Genomic DNA, 12143 nt, shown 5'->3' with positions numbered 1-12143 from the left:
CGTCTCTCGCCGATGCATGTCCAAATACCGCTTCTCTGCGCCGTCTCATACTTGCTGCCCACGAGAGCTTCCGTAGATAATGTGTAATCAACAAACTGTATGAGAGACATGGATATTTAAAAAAAAAAAGTTGGTCCCTTATGATACATTGATATTTCAAATATTTCCACTCTTCACCTCCCCGTTACTCATGAGCTGATCTGCAATCAGTATAATGCTGAGGCCACAAACACATATCGGACTTCAGACTGATTTGAGAACTGAAACTTTCCCGGACAACACGCCTCTAACCGTGACATCGAGTGAACCAAGTGAAGGTAGTGACATTCTGACAAACACACCGAATAGTATTGCAGAATTTCTCACAGAAGAAGGTCGGATTTTAGCTCGGCACAGTCAGTGCATTGTCAGAGCGCAGCGAGACAAGCCGTGCCGATAGACCAAACAACACACACTCCTGGGTTGGTGGCCAGAGAACTACAGTATGCGCCCTGAAAAGAGAGAAGCTAACGCTTGAGCACCTACAGCCGGTGAGACGGAGCGCGAACACAATCCAGCACAGTCACCGCAATTCTCCAGCTCTAGGCTACTGGAGCATCATCCTGTGGGCCTCCTTTTCGTTTCTACCTTTTCGTTTTTACGCGCGTCCTGCAGGGGTTGTCGAGGGTTGGGTAGATCTACATCCGACATGTCAACGGTTACAGCTTCGGTGGTTGATGTTTCCAGAAATATTTATTCAACCGAAAACGGAAACCGTGGCGGCCGTAATTATACAGGTAAGTGAGATTCTATTCAAGATGGGCATAGGTGTCATGTCATTCGTGCAGTGGCTGAAATTAGAGCTTTATTGGAGTCATTATGAATTTGTTAAATGCATTTGTTATGAACCATTTATAGCTGCAAACTGTGTGCGTACACCATCAGAGTGGATCTGCCAACATGTCATGTTTTAGGAGAAAATGCATTCCATGACACACACACATATATAAACTAATGTATATGATGTACTGTGTCTGTAATGATCAATTATTTACAAAGCAGCATAACTACATTACTTTCTAAAAGCTACGCATAATTTGTTTAGGCCTACAAAGTATCATATGACAACAAAGAATGAAAGCCATAGGCTATGGCTTCAAATCAAATCAAAGGTTATTAGTCGCTACACAGATTTACAGATGTTTTCCCAGGTTCAGCGAAATGCTTGTGTTTCTAGCTCGAACAGTGCAGTAATACCTAGCAACAAAAAACACAATACACCAAGAGAATAGTCTATTGTCTATTCCGAGTCTGCGTTGTGTAAAAGGGTGAAACAATCTAAAGAGGAAGTGAGAGTGTGTTCCTATAGATCACATGGTCTGAGAAGCTGCAGGTGGCTTTCAGAATGGCAGGATACTTAGTTTCACATCAACTAACACTGCGGCTGTACTGAGATATCAGATGTACAGTCTACTCTTTTGAACACATACACAATTACACACACACGCTAACACACCCACAGGCATGCACACACCCACGCTCGCGCACACACACGTATACACCCACCCACACGCGCGCACACATACACACACAGCGCTGTCTATCATAAATGATGGTTTATGAATTTGCCTAACACCCAATACTCAGTCAGCAATATAACTCTCTTGCTTGCTGACTCTCTCTCGGTCTCTCTCGATCTCTCTCTCTCTCTCTCTCTCTCTCTCTCTGTCTCTCACTAGCATTCATTCAAAGGAATACTCAGACGTTTTAGATTTACTAACGCTATTTCAAACTTTATCTAAATTAACTCGGTCCCTCTTTCAGATACCGTTGAAGAGTTCAGACATGATTTCTCCAACATGTAGGACCTCTTGTGGTGGCAAAGAGACACTACATCAATTTGTCCTCAATCGTAATAGGCCTAGGCTACATGATTTCACAGACAATTTTCCTCAATGACATTTCCATTATACCTAAGGTGATAATGTAAACAGAGAATGTACTATCATTCTGTGAATAGTCATATTTCAGTGTGTAAAACAGAGCCTGATAACCAGCTGTTTAACATGGCTCCAGATGGGTCCTGAGTTTCCGACAAGCTATCAGGCCTTTTGTTTAATCATGTATCATCTTTCCTGCTTTGAGACAATCATCATTAGATAGAGCAAAGTGCAGGGTTGCAGATGGGGTGTTTTTGTTGTTGTCACAATGCTGGGCAGCCCCCTACAGGGCTTCTATGCAGAGTGTTCTGTAGTGTCATGTTCTGCACTGTAGTGTTCTGTAAAGTAGTGTTCTCTTCTGCTTACATATGGCTGGATATACTATGGTGACCATCTCCGTTCTCCCCCTCCAGGCCAGTGTACCCCAATGCCCCTGCCTGCGCTGGGGACCCAGAGGATTATCCAGGGGAATGGCACCAACGTGGGAACGGTGATCACCTTGCAGTGCCCGTCCAGACACCATCTGGTTGGAGGCAGTGAGGTGTCCTGCGTCTGGGGCAGCAACAGCACCCAGTGGTCAGGAGGTTCTCCCTGGTGTAAACGTATGTATCTAAGGCTGAGAGGATACCTACCCACTGGGCACAAACTGGCTGGATCAACATCATTTGTTAATGTATTGTGAAGTGGAATCTACTTTGAAAATACATTGGATTTGTAAAAAGTAATCAACTGTTGTTATTAGGGTGAAACTTCTACCACAGGATTATGTCATCATGGTAACCAAATTTCAACGTAGACAGATCTTCTATAAAATATGTTGAATTTGTACCTTTAAAACAACTTCAGATCTTCAGAAAGATATCCAATATCAGAAGAAAAAAACATGCTGGGCAGAACCTACTACTGGAGAATATATCTATCTATAGCTACCATTTGGTCTCCCATCCAGGGTTTTAACCAAGCCCAGCCAGCTATGATATTTCTCACTGACTATTACCAATGTGCCATCATGAGAATGACCAGTTTTCTATGACATAGACTGATCAGGTGAATCCAGGTGAAAGCTATGATCCCCTTATTGATGCCACTTGTTAAATCCACTTTAATCAGTGTAGATGAAGGAGAGGAGACAGGTTAAAGAAGGATATTAGGAAGGTGTACTTCATGTTTTGTACACTCAGTGTAGCTTCATTGTTGCTATCGAAGTAAGTAGTTTAACGGAGCAAATGAAATGTGGCCATCCTTTATCACTCATAGATCATCAATGATGCCTTTTAGCCCTATATAGCATTTACAATGTCATCAACAGCTATAGTTTCAATTCAACCTAGAATTCAACTAAAAATAGACAATACAATAGGCATAGGGTTTCAAGCTCCGGTTGATTTCAAATGTAAGATCATTTTGTGATATTACATTGTATTTGGTTGTCAATTTGGTTGTCAATATAGTTTGATTTGATTTAATCCAAATCTTTTAAAAAGACAGCAATCAAAGGAAACAGCATCAGTACAGTGCCTGTTAAGTTTGTTCTTGAAATATTCCTAGACATTATTTTCATATTTCTAATCCTCTTATGTAAAGCATATTTGTATCTGATGAGGACCAGAAAGCCAAATGGGAGACTGTCAGGTTTGTCCCTCTCACCCTGTCTGCCTGACTCTGGCCAATCAATGGCTGAGAGCATGTGGAGACAGCCGTCACTTCAGTCATACATTATGGATGAGCCAGGCTCAACTCTACTGTGAAAATGAAAGTTGTCCTCTTAGGACAGTGTGTGTCTCTCTGTGTGTGTGGAGTAAATTAAAAGATTCAGAATGCATTGAGTGGAAAAAGTGCAGGGATTGCAAACTCCCCCAGAGCTGTGTCTGCCTGCTTGTCAGTCTCTTCATTATTCTGAAGAAAAGGAATGTAGAGGAATATATTGGAGATCCCCAGCAAACCATAATTGGTTCAGTGAAAGTTCCAAGAACATTCATAACACAAAAACTGTCCAATCGTGTTGATGATTATAGAATGTTTGATTAAAACATTCACATGATGTTGCAAGACCATTCCTAGAACACATGTGTTCTTTGAAGGTTATTTAAAGGTTCCCAGAATGTTTCATAAGGTTGTGGGAACAGTCTAGTGGGAACATTGTGGGGACATCATAAAATATATGTTCCTAAAACACAAAAACTGTCCAGTTCTGCAGATCATTCTACAATGTTTATTTTAGGATGCAAAAAACATTCATCTGATTTTACAAAAACAATATTTTGTCTGTTCTTTAAAGGTTCCCACAATGTAACATTAGGTTGTGGGAACCGTCTGGTGAGAGATATCTTCCCAAAACACAAAAACTATCCAGTTCGTTAGGTTGTGGGATCGGTGTGGGGAAATGTCAAGAGGCACGTTCCCAAAACACTACAACTGTCCAGATGTGCTGACATTTCGATCATGTTTGTATCAGGGAGCACAAAACACTACAACTGTCCAGATGTGCTGACATTTAGATCATGTTTGTATCAGGGAGCACAAAACATTCCTTTGATGTTGCAAGAATGTTGGCAGAATAGCCTTTCTGAGTTCTTTAAAGGTTCCCAGAACATTTAATTAGGTTGTGGGAACAGTGTGGGTATGGTATAAGAGAAAAGTTCCCAAAACACAAAATATGCTTAGTTGTGATGACATTCATGCAATGTTTAAATTAGGTTACACAGGATATTCCCTTAATGTTGTTAGAATGAAATAAGTTCATTTTTACAACGTTCATAGCATATTTGTTTTAGGTTTAACATAATATTCCATTGACGTTCACACAATATACATTTTACCTTGTCTTGTAGGTCCTCAGAACATTTCAAGAATATTTAGAAAATGTTATATTTAGGTTTTACCTAATGTTACCACAACATTAAAATTTGTAGCTCCTTAAAGCTTAAGCCTAGGGCTCTATACTGCCCCCGTTGGAGAAAGTGCGTGCCCATAGTAAACTGAAAATATTTTTTCCCAAAATTGCTAAAATATGCATATAAAAATTATTATTGAATAGAAAACACTCTAAAGTTTTTAAAACCGTTTAAATTATGTCTGTATGTAAAGCAGAACTCTCAGGGCAGCCATTCTCCCAAACACTCTGTGAACAACAGAAAAGTTGGGTCAACTTTGACGTCATCGCCCCCACCCTTCCCAGGCAGCTACGGATCCAGGAACAGTCTCTATCTGTTCAGCGCGATGCCTGCTTTCAAATGGCGCGCTCATTGTGAGAATCCCACGAGCCCTGCACGTTTGGCGGGCGAAATTGCTCGTGTCCCTCTGAAATACATGCACTCTATTGCGCGGCCGATTTGGAGTACGTTCCTTTTCCAAGATCAAGCATTTGAAGCCGGTTTGTCTGTTAGCGCTGTCCTTTGTTCTACATGCTAAAAACATCATAAAGCTCGATTTTACACATCGTTTGACCAGTTTAATCGACATATAATATGTAAATTGGAAGTTTTAATACGCAAGAGTGCTGGACCAGAAGTCATTTTTGATGCATTTCAGCTGAAGCTGTTAGCATATGCTAATACAGGGACACACAACGTGAAACCAAACAATTTATTGGGTAAGTATGACTCCTTCTACGTCTTCTGATGGAAGAACATCAAAGGTAAGGGAATATTTATGTGGTTATTTTGGGTTTCTGTGGACTCCAAACGTAGAGGAGACATATGCTAATATCTGAGCGCCGACTCATAGTATAGCCCAGTGAACGATGTCTGTAACGTTAAAAATAAATGTAATACAGCGGTTGCATTAACCTCTTAAGTCGACCCTCTACTTTTTTGAACATTGTTAAAAATCGCGCAACATTTCAGCGCCCTGCTACTCATGCCAGGAATATAGTATATGCATTTGCTTAGTCTGTGTGGATAGAAAACACTCAGACGTTTAAAAACTGGTTAAATCACTGCTGTGGCTTTACCAGAACGGCATTTACATCGAAAAGCACAGGAAAAACTGATCACTGAAAATGGGAAAATATATCCATGCGCTACTTGAACCCATTGATAAACGTGAACCACAATTAATTGACTGAGGTTGCAGTACCTACAGCTTCCACACGGTGTCTAGAGTCTTGTCATTTCCCTTCGAGTTTTTTCTTGGTCAAACACATACAGGACACCGTATCTCCTCCGGTCTAGGACCGGATATTTTCGTTGAGTTTCTAGCCGGACATTTTTCCAGACGGACAGGTAATGATCTTTACATCGCCTCCTGATGAATTTTATCGCTTATTAACGTTTACTAATACCTAAAGTTGCATTACAAACGTATTTCGAAGTGTTTTGTGAAAGTTTATCGTCGACTTTTTGAATTTTAAAAAATGACGTTACGTTTTGAAACAATGTTTTTTTTGTTTATCACACAGTCTACATATAACGATATCTAGGCTTTATATGGACCGATTTAATCGAAATAAAGACCCAAATAGTGTTTATGGGACATCTAGGAGTGCCAACAAAGAAGATGGTGAAAGGTAATGAATGTTTTCTATTTTATTGTGCGGTTTGTGTAACGCCGAAATGCTAATTATTTTGTTTACGTCCCCTGTGGGTCTTTTGGGGTGTTGCATGCTATCAGATAATAGCTTCTCATGCTTTCGCCGAAAAGCATTTTAAAAATCTGACTTGTTGCCTGGATTCACAACGAGTGTAGCTTTAATTCGATACCCTGCATGTGTATTTTAATGAACTTTTGAGTTTTAACTAATACTATTAGCATTTAGCGTAGCGCATTTGCATTTCCAGAGCTCTAGTTGGGACGCAAGCGTCCCGAGTAGAAGCAACAGGTTAAGAAGAAGTGTATCTTTGTAAATATATGTAGAACATGTATATTTAGTCATGTTTATTGCTTGTTATCTGACGTTATCTGTCGGAGCTAGCATCATTTCTCCGGACATTTGAGTAGCATGTTTTTTTTTTTAAATGTCGTCAACCGAGATTTATGGATATAAATGGCATATTATTGAAAAAAAATTAAATGTACTGTGTAACATGTAATATTACTGTCATCTGATGAAGATTTTCAAAAGGTTAGTGAATTATTTATTTTTTAATCCTACTTTTAAATTTTATTGTTTCTGGGACAAAATGGCCACCGCTTGCCTTTTGTTTCGGTGGTGATCTAATATAAATATGTGCTATGTTTTCGCCGTAAAACATTTTAGAAATCTGACTTGCTGGGTAGATTAACAAGATGTTTATCTTTCATTTGAGCTATTGGACTTGTTAATGTGTGGAGGTTAAATATTTTTAGGAATATTTTTTCGCATTGTGCGTAATGCTAATGAGCTTGAGCCGTAGTCACGATCCCGTATCCGGGATGGGGAGCTCCTTGGAATACATCCCAATTATTTTCCTCTCCAGATTTAATGGCAATTCACATTGAGGACTGTGTTGTTGCCGATATAGTGACACACATTTGAACAGCATTTCATCATAGACATATTTTTCAAAATTCACATGTTTACAATCTGCACATTATTTCATTCAGAGGACACTTAAACAGCATGTACTAATACAAATAGAAGCATCTATGTTTTCAATGTGTTTACAGTCAGCCCTCGTGGGGTTTCAATTTATCTTCTGCTCCACCAGTGAAGCTCTTTTATTTCTTATTTTTTTCAGTATATAGCCGTTTGGCAATCAGGAATTCCATGCTTCCTTTTTAACCTTCTTAGACATAGCTAACCCAGGGGAATACTGGCCACTGGGTTATTCACCATCTGTCTCGTTCTGACCTTAGTTCCTTTGTTTTGTCTTTGTTTTAGTATGGTCAAGTTGTGAGTTGGGGTGGGCAGTCTATGTTTGTTTTTCTATGTTGGTTTCTGTGTTCGGCCTAGTATGGTTCTCAATCATATGCAGGTGTCGTTAGTTGTCTCTGATTGAGAATCATACTTAGGTAGCCTTTTTCCACCTGTGTTTCGTGGGTGATTATTTTCTGTCTTTGTGTATGTCGCCAGACAGGACTGTTTCGGTTTTCGTTCGTTCACTTTATTGTTTTTGTAGTTCAGTGTTCAGTTTGATTTATTAAATATTACATCATGAACACTTACCACGCTGCGTTTTGGTCCTCCGATCCTTCTCGCTACTCCTCTTCAAAAGAGGAGGACGAGATCCGTTACACCATCACTTCACCCATACTCTTTATATGCCCATATTTACAAGGCTATGAGTGATGAGGATCACTTTTGCTTTTCAGATGAAAGTAGGAATTTTCAGATCGTCTTTTCAAATCGTCTTAAAGTAGGAATTATATCGCATGCATTATATTGAGTGTCAGCACAACTGGACAGTACATTTTTACAAAATGTTTTATTTTTTACAGTTAGTTTAAGTTCTGTATTTCAGACTGGATTTATTCAGTGCTTCGGAAAGTATTCAGACCCCTTTTGTCTTGGGGTGCCACTGTGTTCTTGGGGACTTTCAATGCTGCAGACATTTTTTTGGTACCCTTCCCCAGATCTGTACCTGTCTCGGAGCTTTACGGAGAACTCCTTCAACATCATTGGCTTGGTTTTTGCTCTGACATGCACTGTCAACTGTGGGACCTTATATAGACAGGTGTGAGCCTTTCCAAATCATGTTCAATCAATTGAATTTACCACAGATGGACTCCAATCAAGTTGTAGAAACATCTCAAGGATGATCAATGGAAACAGGATGCACCTGAGCTTAATTTCGAAGCTCATTTCTAAAAACCTGTTTTCGGTTTGTCTTTATGGGTTACTGTGTGTAGAAAAATATACTAAAAAAAATACTATTTTAATCCATTTTAGAACAAGGCTGTAAATTAACGAAATGTGGAAAAAGTCAAGGGGTCTGATGCTTCCCGAAGGCACTGTAAATATGGACAAACAAAAAACATTAGTAGATCGTATTTCACAGCTGTTTTCAAAAGCAACATGATTAAAGAACATGTGGGATTGAACCTACAATCTTTAGCTTTGCAGCCAGATCATTAACTTTCTGCACCACCAGGGGATATCTGTGTTATTGTGGGGGATTTCAGTCTAATTATAGAACTATTTCTGAATTATTAAAATGTTCCCATTCTCTTCATATGCCGTGTACTTGTAACACTGTAATGATTTAGCTGTTTTTTTAAAACCATTTTAATTGAAAACAATCACAGTAAAAGGTACTTTATTGTTACCCAGAAAGGATTTTAAATTGAGATAAAAATGTCTGTATTGGACCTTTAAATCAGTAAAAGATGTTCCCACCAGACTGTTCCCACAACCTAATGAAACATTCTGGGAACATTTAAAGAACAGAAAGACCACTTGTCTATTCTAGCTGAATGTAATACAGTGAAAAGGGCATTGAAATATATGATATAGCCATCACTTTCTGTAGGCAGATTTCCTAAATAGATTGATTGATTTTTAAAATGTTTTTTCCCTCCCTCTCCCAGCGTTGTCCATGTCGGATGACTTTGGGTTCAGTGTGGCAGTGGTGTCCTCTGTCATTAGCTGTGCCATCATCCTGCTCATGTCCATGGCCTTCATCACCTGCTGTCTGCTCGACTGTGTCAAGGAGGAGGAAAGGAAAAAGGAGGAGAGGTGAGAGGAGGAGGAAAGAGGAGAGAGGGAGGAGAGAAGTATACATTATAGGGGGGGAGATGGGAAGAAGAGTCAGAAGAGGTGAAAGGAGAAGAGGTAAGGGAAAGACGCGATGAGAGGAGAGGAAAAGAGGAGGCAGGAAAGGTGAGACAAAGCGTGTAAGATGTCAGGAGGTGCGATAAAAGATGTAGAGCCATAAATTATCCCATGTGGTTGAGTACTGCACTATAGGGATTCATACGGATATTGAGATGTACAACAGCTTTTTTGCATTGCCAGGGAGACGGATCTGTGGCACCAGCCAGAGCGAGCGGAGCAGGAGGAGAACAGGGCCTCTCACTATGACCACAAGGGCAGAAACAACAATAACAACACCCAGGAGAAGACACTGCGACAATGGGACCACCAGGACCCTTCAATGTGTGACCCAAGGAGACCCAGCTGGTGTGTGTGTGTGTGTGTGTGTGTCTTCTGTATGTTTGTGTCTGTGAGTTTGCCTTGAGAAGCTCAATGTCGCTGTCTCTGTCCTCTCCACAGGTGCCATCAGTACCCCTATGCTCTGACTGGTCCAGGCCCAGCCTCCACCTTCGGCCCAGCTCTCAACTCAGCTCCTCTCCCCTGCAGAGGCTACGACCAGCCCATTCTTCTGCACAACTCAGACCTGTACCGCAACCCAGGTCAACCAAACAATCCAGGCCTACTTCAAAACCCCATCCCACCCCAGTATCCAGGTTCAACTCGGACCGTGGGGTACCGGAACCCAGAGGTACCCCCTGGCTCAGGCTTGGCCAGACTGTATGTAGGACAGGAGGGCAGTGTGTCCGTCGTGAACACTCCACTTCTGGAGGAGTGGAGTGCCCAGGAGCGCCCCATACGGGTCATATCCGTGTGAGGTCACAACCAGGAAGTGACTGGACATAGATCACATGGGCATGGATAAACTGAACATCAATCAAGAAACTGGATCCAAAAGGGAGAGGACCACCTCAATGGGGACCACGCCTATGTCATTATCAACCAGGCACCAATGACTGAATAATTAGGGGGCGCTCATATAGTCCTGTTTTACTGTATGTACAAGTGGGTAACCTGTACAAGTGTGAGGTGTGAAATGGAAATGTATTTTTTGCATATCCCACTCCCCCTGAGACACCCTCGGAGAGTGGGGTCACAGCCAGGGTCACCATATCCCACTCCCCCTGAGACACCCTCGGAGAGTGGGGTCACAGCCAGGCGATCGGCCATTATTGACAGCAACCCTGGAGCAATTAGGACGAATTGCCTTGCTCAAGGGCAGAATGACATATTTTTACCTTGTCGGCTCGGGGATTCAAACCAGCACGCCAGTAGCGGTAGACCATTAAGTGACAAAGCAGCATTTTTAGGTTGCATCAGACATGTGCCTTAAACGCAGACCCTATCCCTCTGGACACTGCCAGAAGCCGAGAGTTGGTGAGGACATTCATTATTCCATAGGAATCACTTATTGTGTTACTGATTGATTTCACTAGTAAACATGTTCAGTTCGGAAATATCCTGTATCTCTGAGTTATGAAATCTAGTAATGCTGCTTCTGGAAAGAATCCTTAAAACGTTGTACAGTATTCTGCATTTTTAGGTTTGATGCTACTGCTTTGTTGGATCCAGGGATAGCATGTGTAGGGCTACAATTCCCAATCCTGTTGTGTATAGTATGTGATGGTACAAATAACTGTTAAATGTTATTCTGTACTATTGGAATGAAAAGGGAATTTTCTGAAGCTTTTTTATATTCCTATACCCAACTGATACTGACATTGATGGTACATTATGCAAGTCCCACTGCAGATGGATTGAAAATGAATCATTTAATAAATTCTACATTCTTGAACTTGTGCTGTCATCAGTTAGGAATACGATTGTAAGGGAGTTTTGCCAAAGAAATAGAATCCGACCTAAATAGTAGCCTACATTTGATGTCAGCCACCACCGAGTTAGGATGAGTGGTTTGCCATTAATAAAATAACCAATTATTGAAAAGACTGTATTTTCAACCTGGACTCAGGGGTAGATGTAACATAGTAAACAAAAATCTGATATGATATGTTACATTTAGTATGGAATGTATTAATTTGTGGATATCCATCATCCATTTTGGATTGAAATTTGTATGATATGTTACAAATTTGCAATACGTATATGTTATGAATTCCAATTTGTTGTGGCTAACGTTACCTAGGTGGCAACGTTATCTAGGCTAGGGGTTAGGATTAAGATTAGGGTTAGGAGTTATATTAAAAGTCAGGGGAAGGGTTAGCTAACACATGCTAAGTAGTTGCAAAGTAGCTAAAAAGTTGTAAGTAGTTGCAAAGTTGATAATTAGCTAAAATGCTAAAGTTGTCCATGATGAGTTTTAAACACACAACCTTTTGATTGCTAGACATTTGCGTTATATAGACTTTTTCATTATATGCCCACCCATCCACCCTTCACATACCAAACATAACATAGTCATTTAAGTGTTCCGGATTTTCGTTTACTATGTTACCTCTAGTCTATGAGACAAGCTTGGTATTTTTGAGGGATTCAAGACTCAATACTATACTAACATGGGTGCCATTAAAAACAGCATAAAGGAGAATTTCATTGTC

At 40.5% G+C, this 12143-nt stretch overlaps 1 protein-coding gene across 1 annotated transcript; it reads left to right on the top strand.

The window, feature by feature from the left end:
* Window positions 1-226: 226 nt before the first annotated feature.
* LOC115102085 (uncharacterized) lies at window positions 227-11383 on the top strand. Its single transcript, XM_029621652.2, has 5 exons — window positions 227-776; window positions 2333-2521; window positions 9366-9513; window positions 9793-9957; window positions 10051-11383. The coding sequence occupies exons 1-5, from the start codon at window positions 689-691 to the stop codon at window positions 10403-10405; spliced, it is 945 nt and encodes a 314-aa protein (XP_029477512.1). The 5' UTR covers window positions 227-688; the 3' UTR covers window positions 10406-11383.
* Window positions 11384-12143: the final 760 nt, after the last annotated feature.

This window comes from Oncorhynchus nerka, linkage group LG20 (genome assembly GCF_034236695.1).
Source record: "Oncorhynchus nerka isolate Pitt River linkage group LG20, Oner_Uvic_2.0, whole genome shotgun sequence".
NCBI lineage: Eukaryota > Metazoa > Chordata > Actinopteri > Salmoniformes > Salmonidae > Oncorhynchus > Oncorhynchus nerka.
This window is presented reverse-complemented; position numbering and strand designations above follow the sequence as displayed.

Excerpts from the sequence above, each read along its gene's own strand:
- LOC115102085 (XM_029621652.2), top strand. The coding sequence starts at position 689 with ATGTCAACGGTTACAGCTTCGGTGGTTGATGTTTCCAGAAATATTTAT. Across the intron at positions 777-2,332 it reads TGGCGGCCGTAATTATACAG|GCCAGTGTACCCCAATGCCC; the intron begins GTAAGTGAGATT and ends CTCCCCCTCCAG. Across the intron at positions 2,522-9,365 it reads AGGTTCTCCCTGGTGTAAAC|CGTTGTCCATGTCGGATGAC; the intron begins GTATGTATCTAA and ends TCCCTCTCCCAG.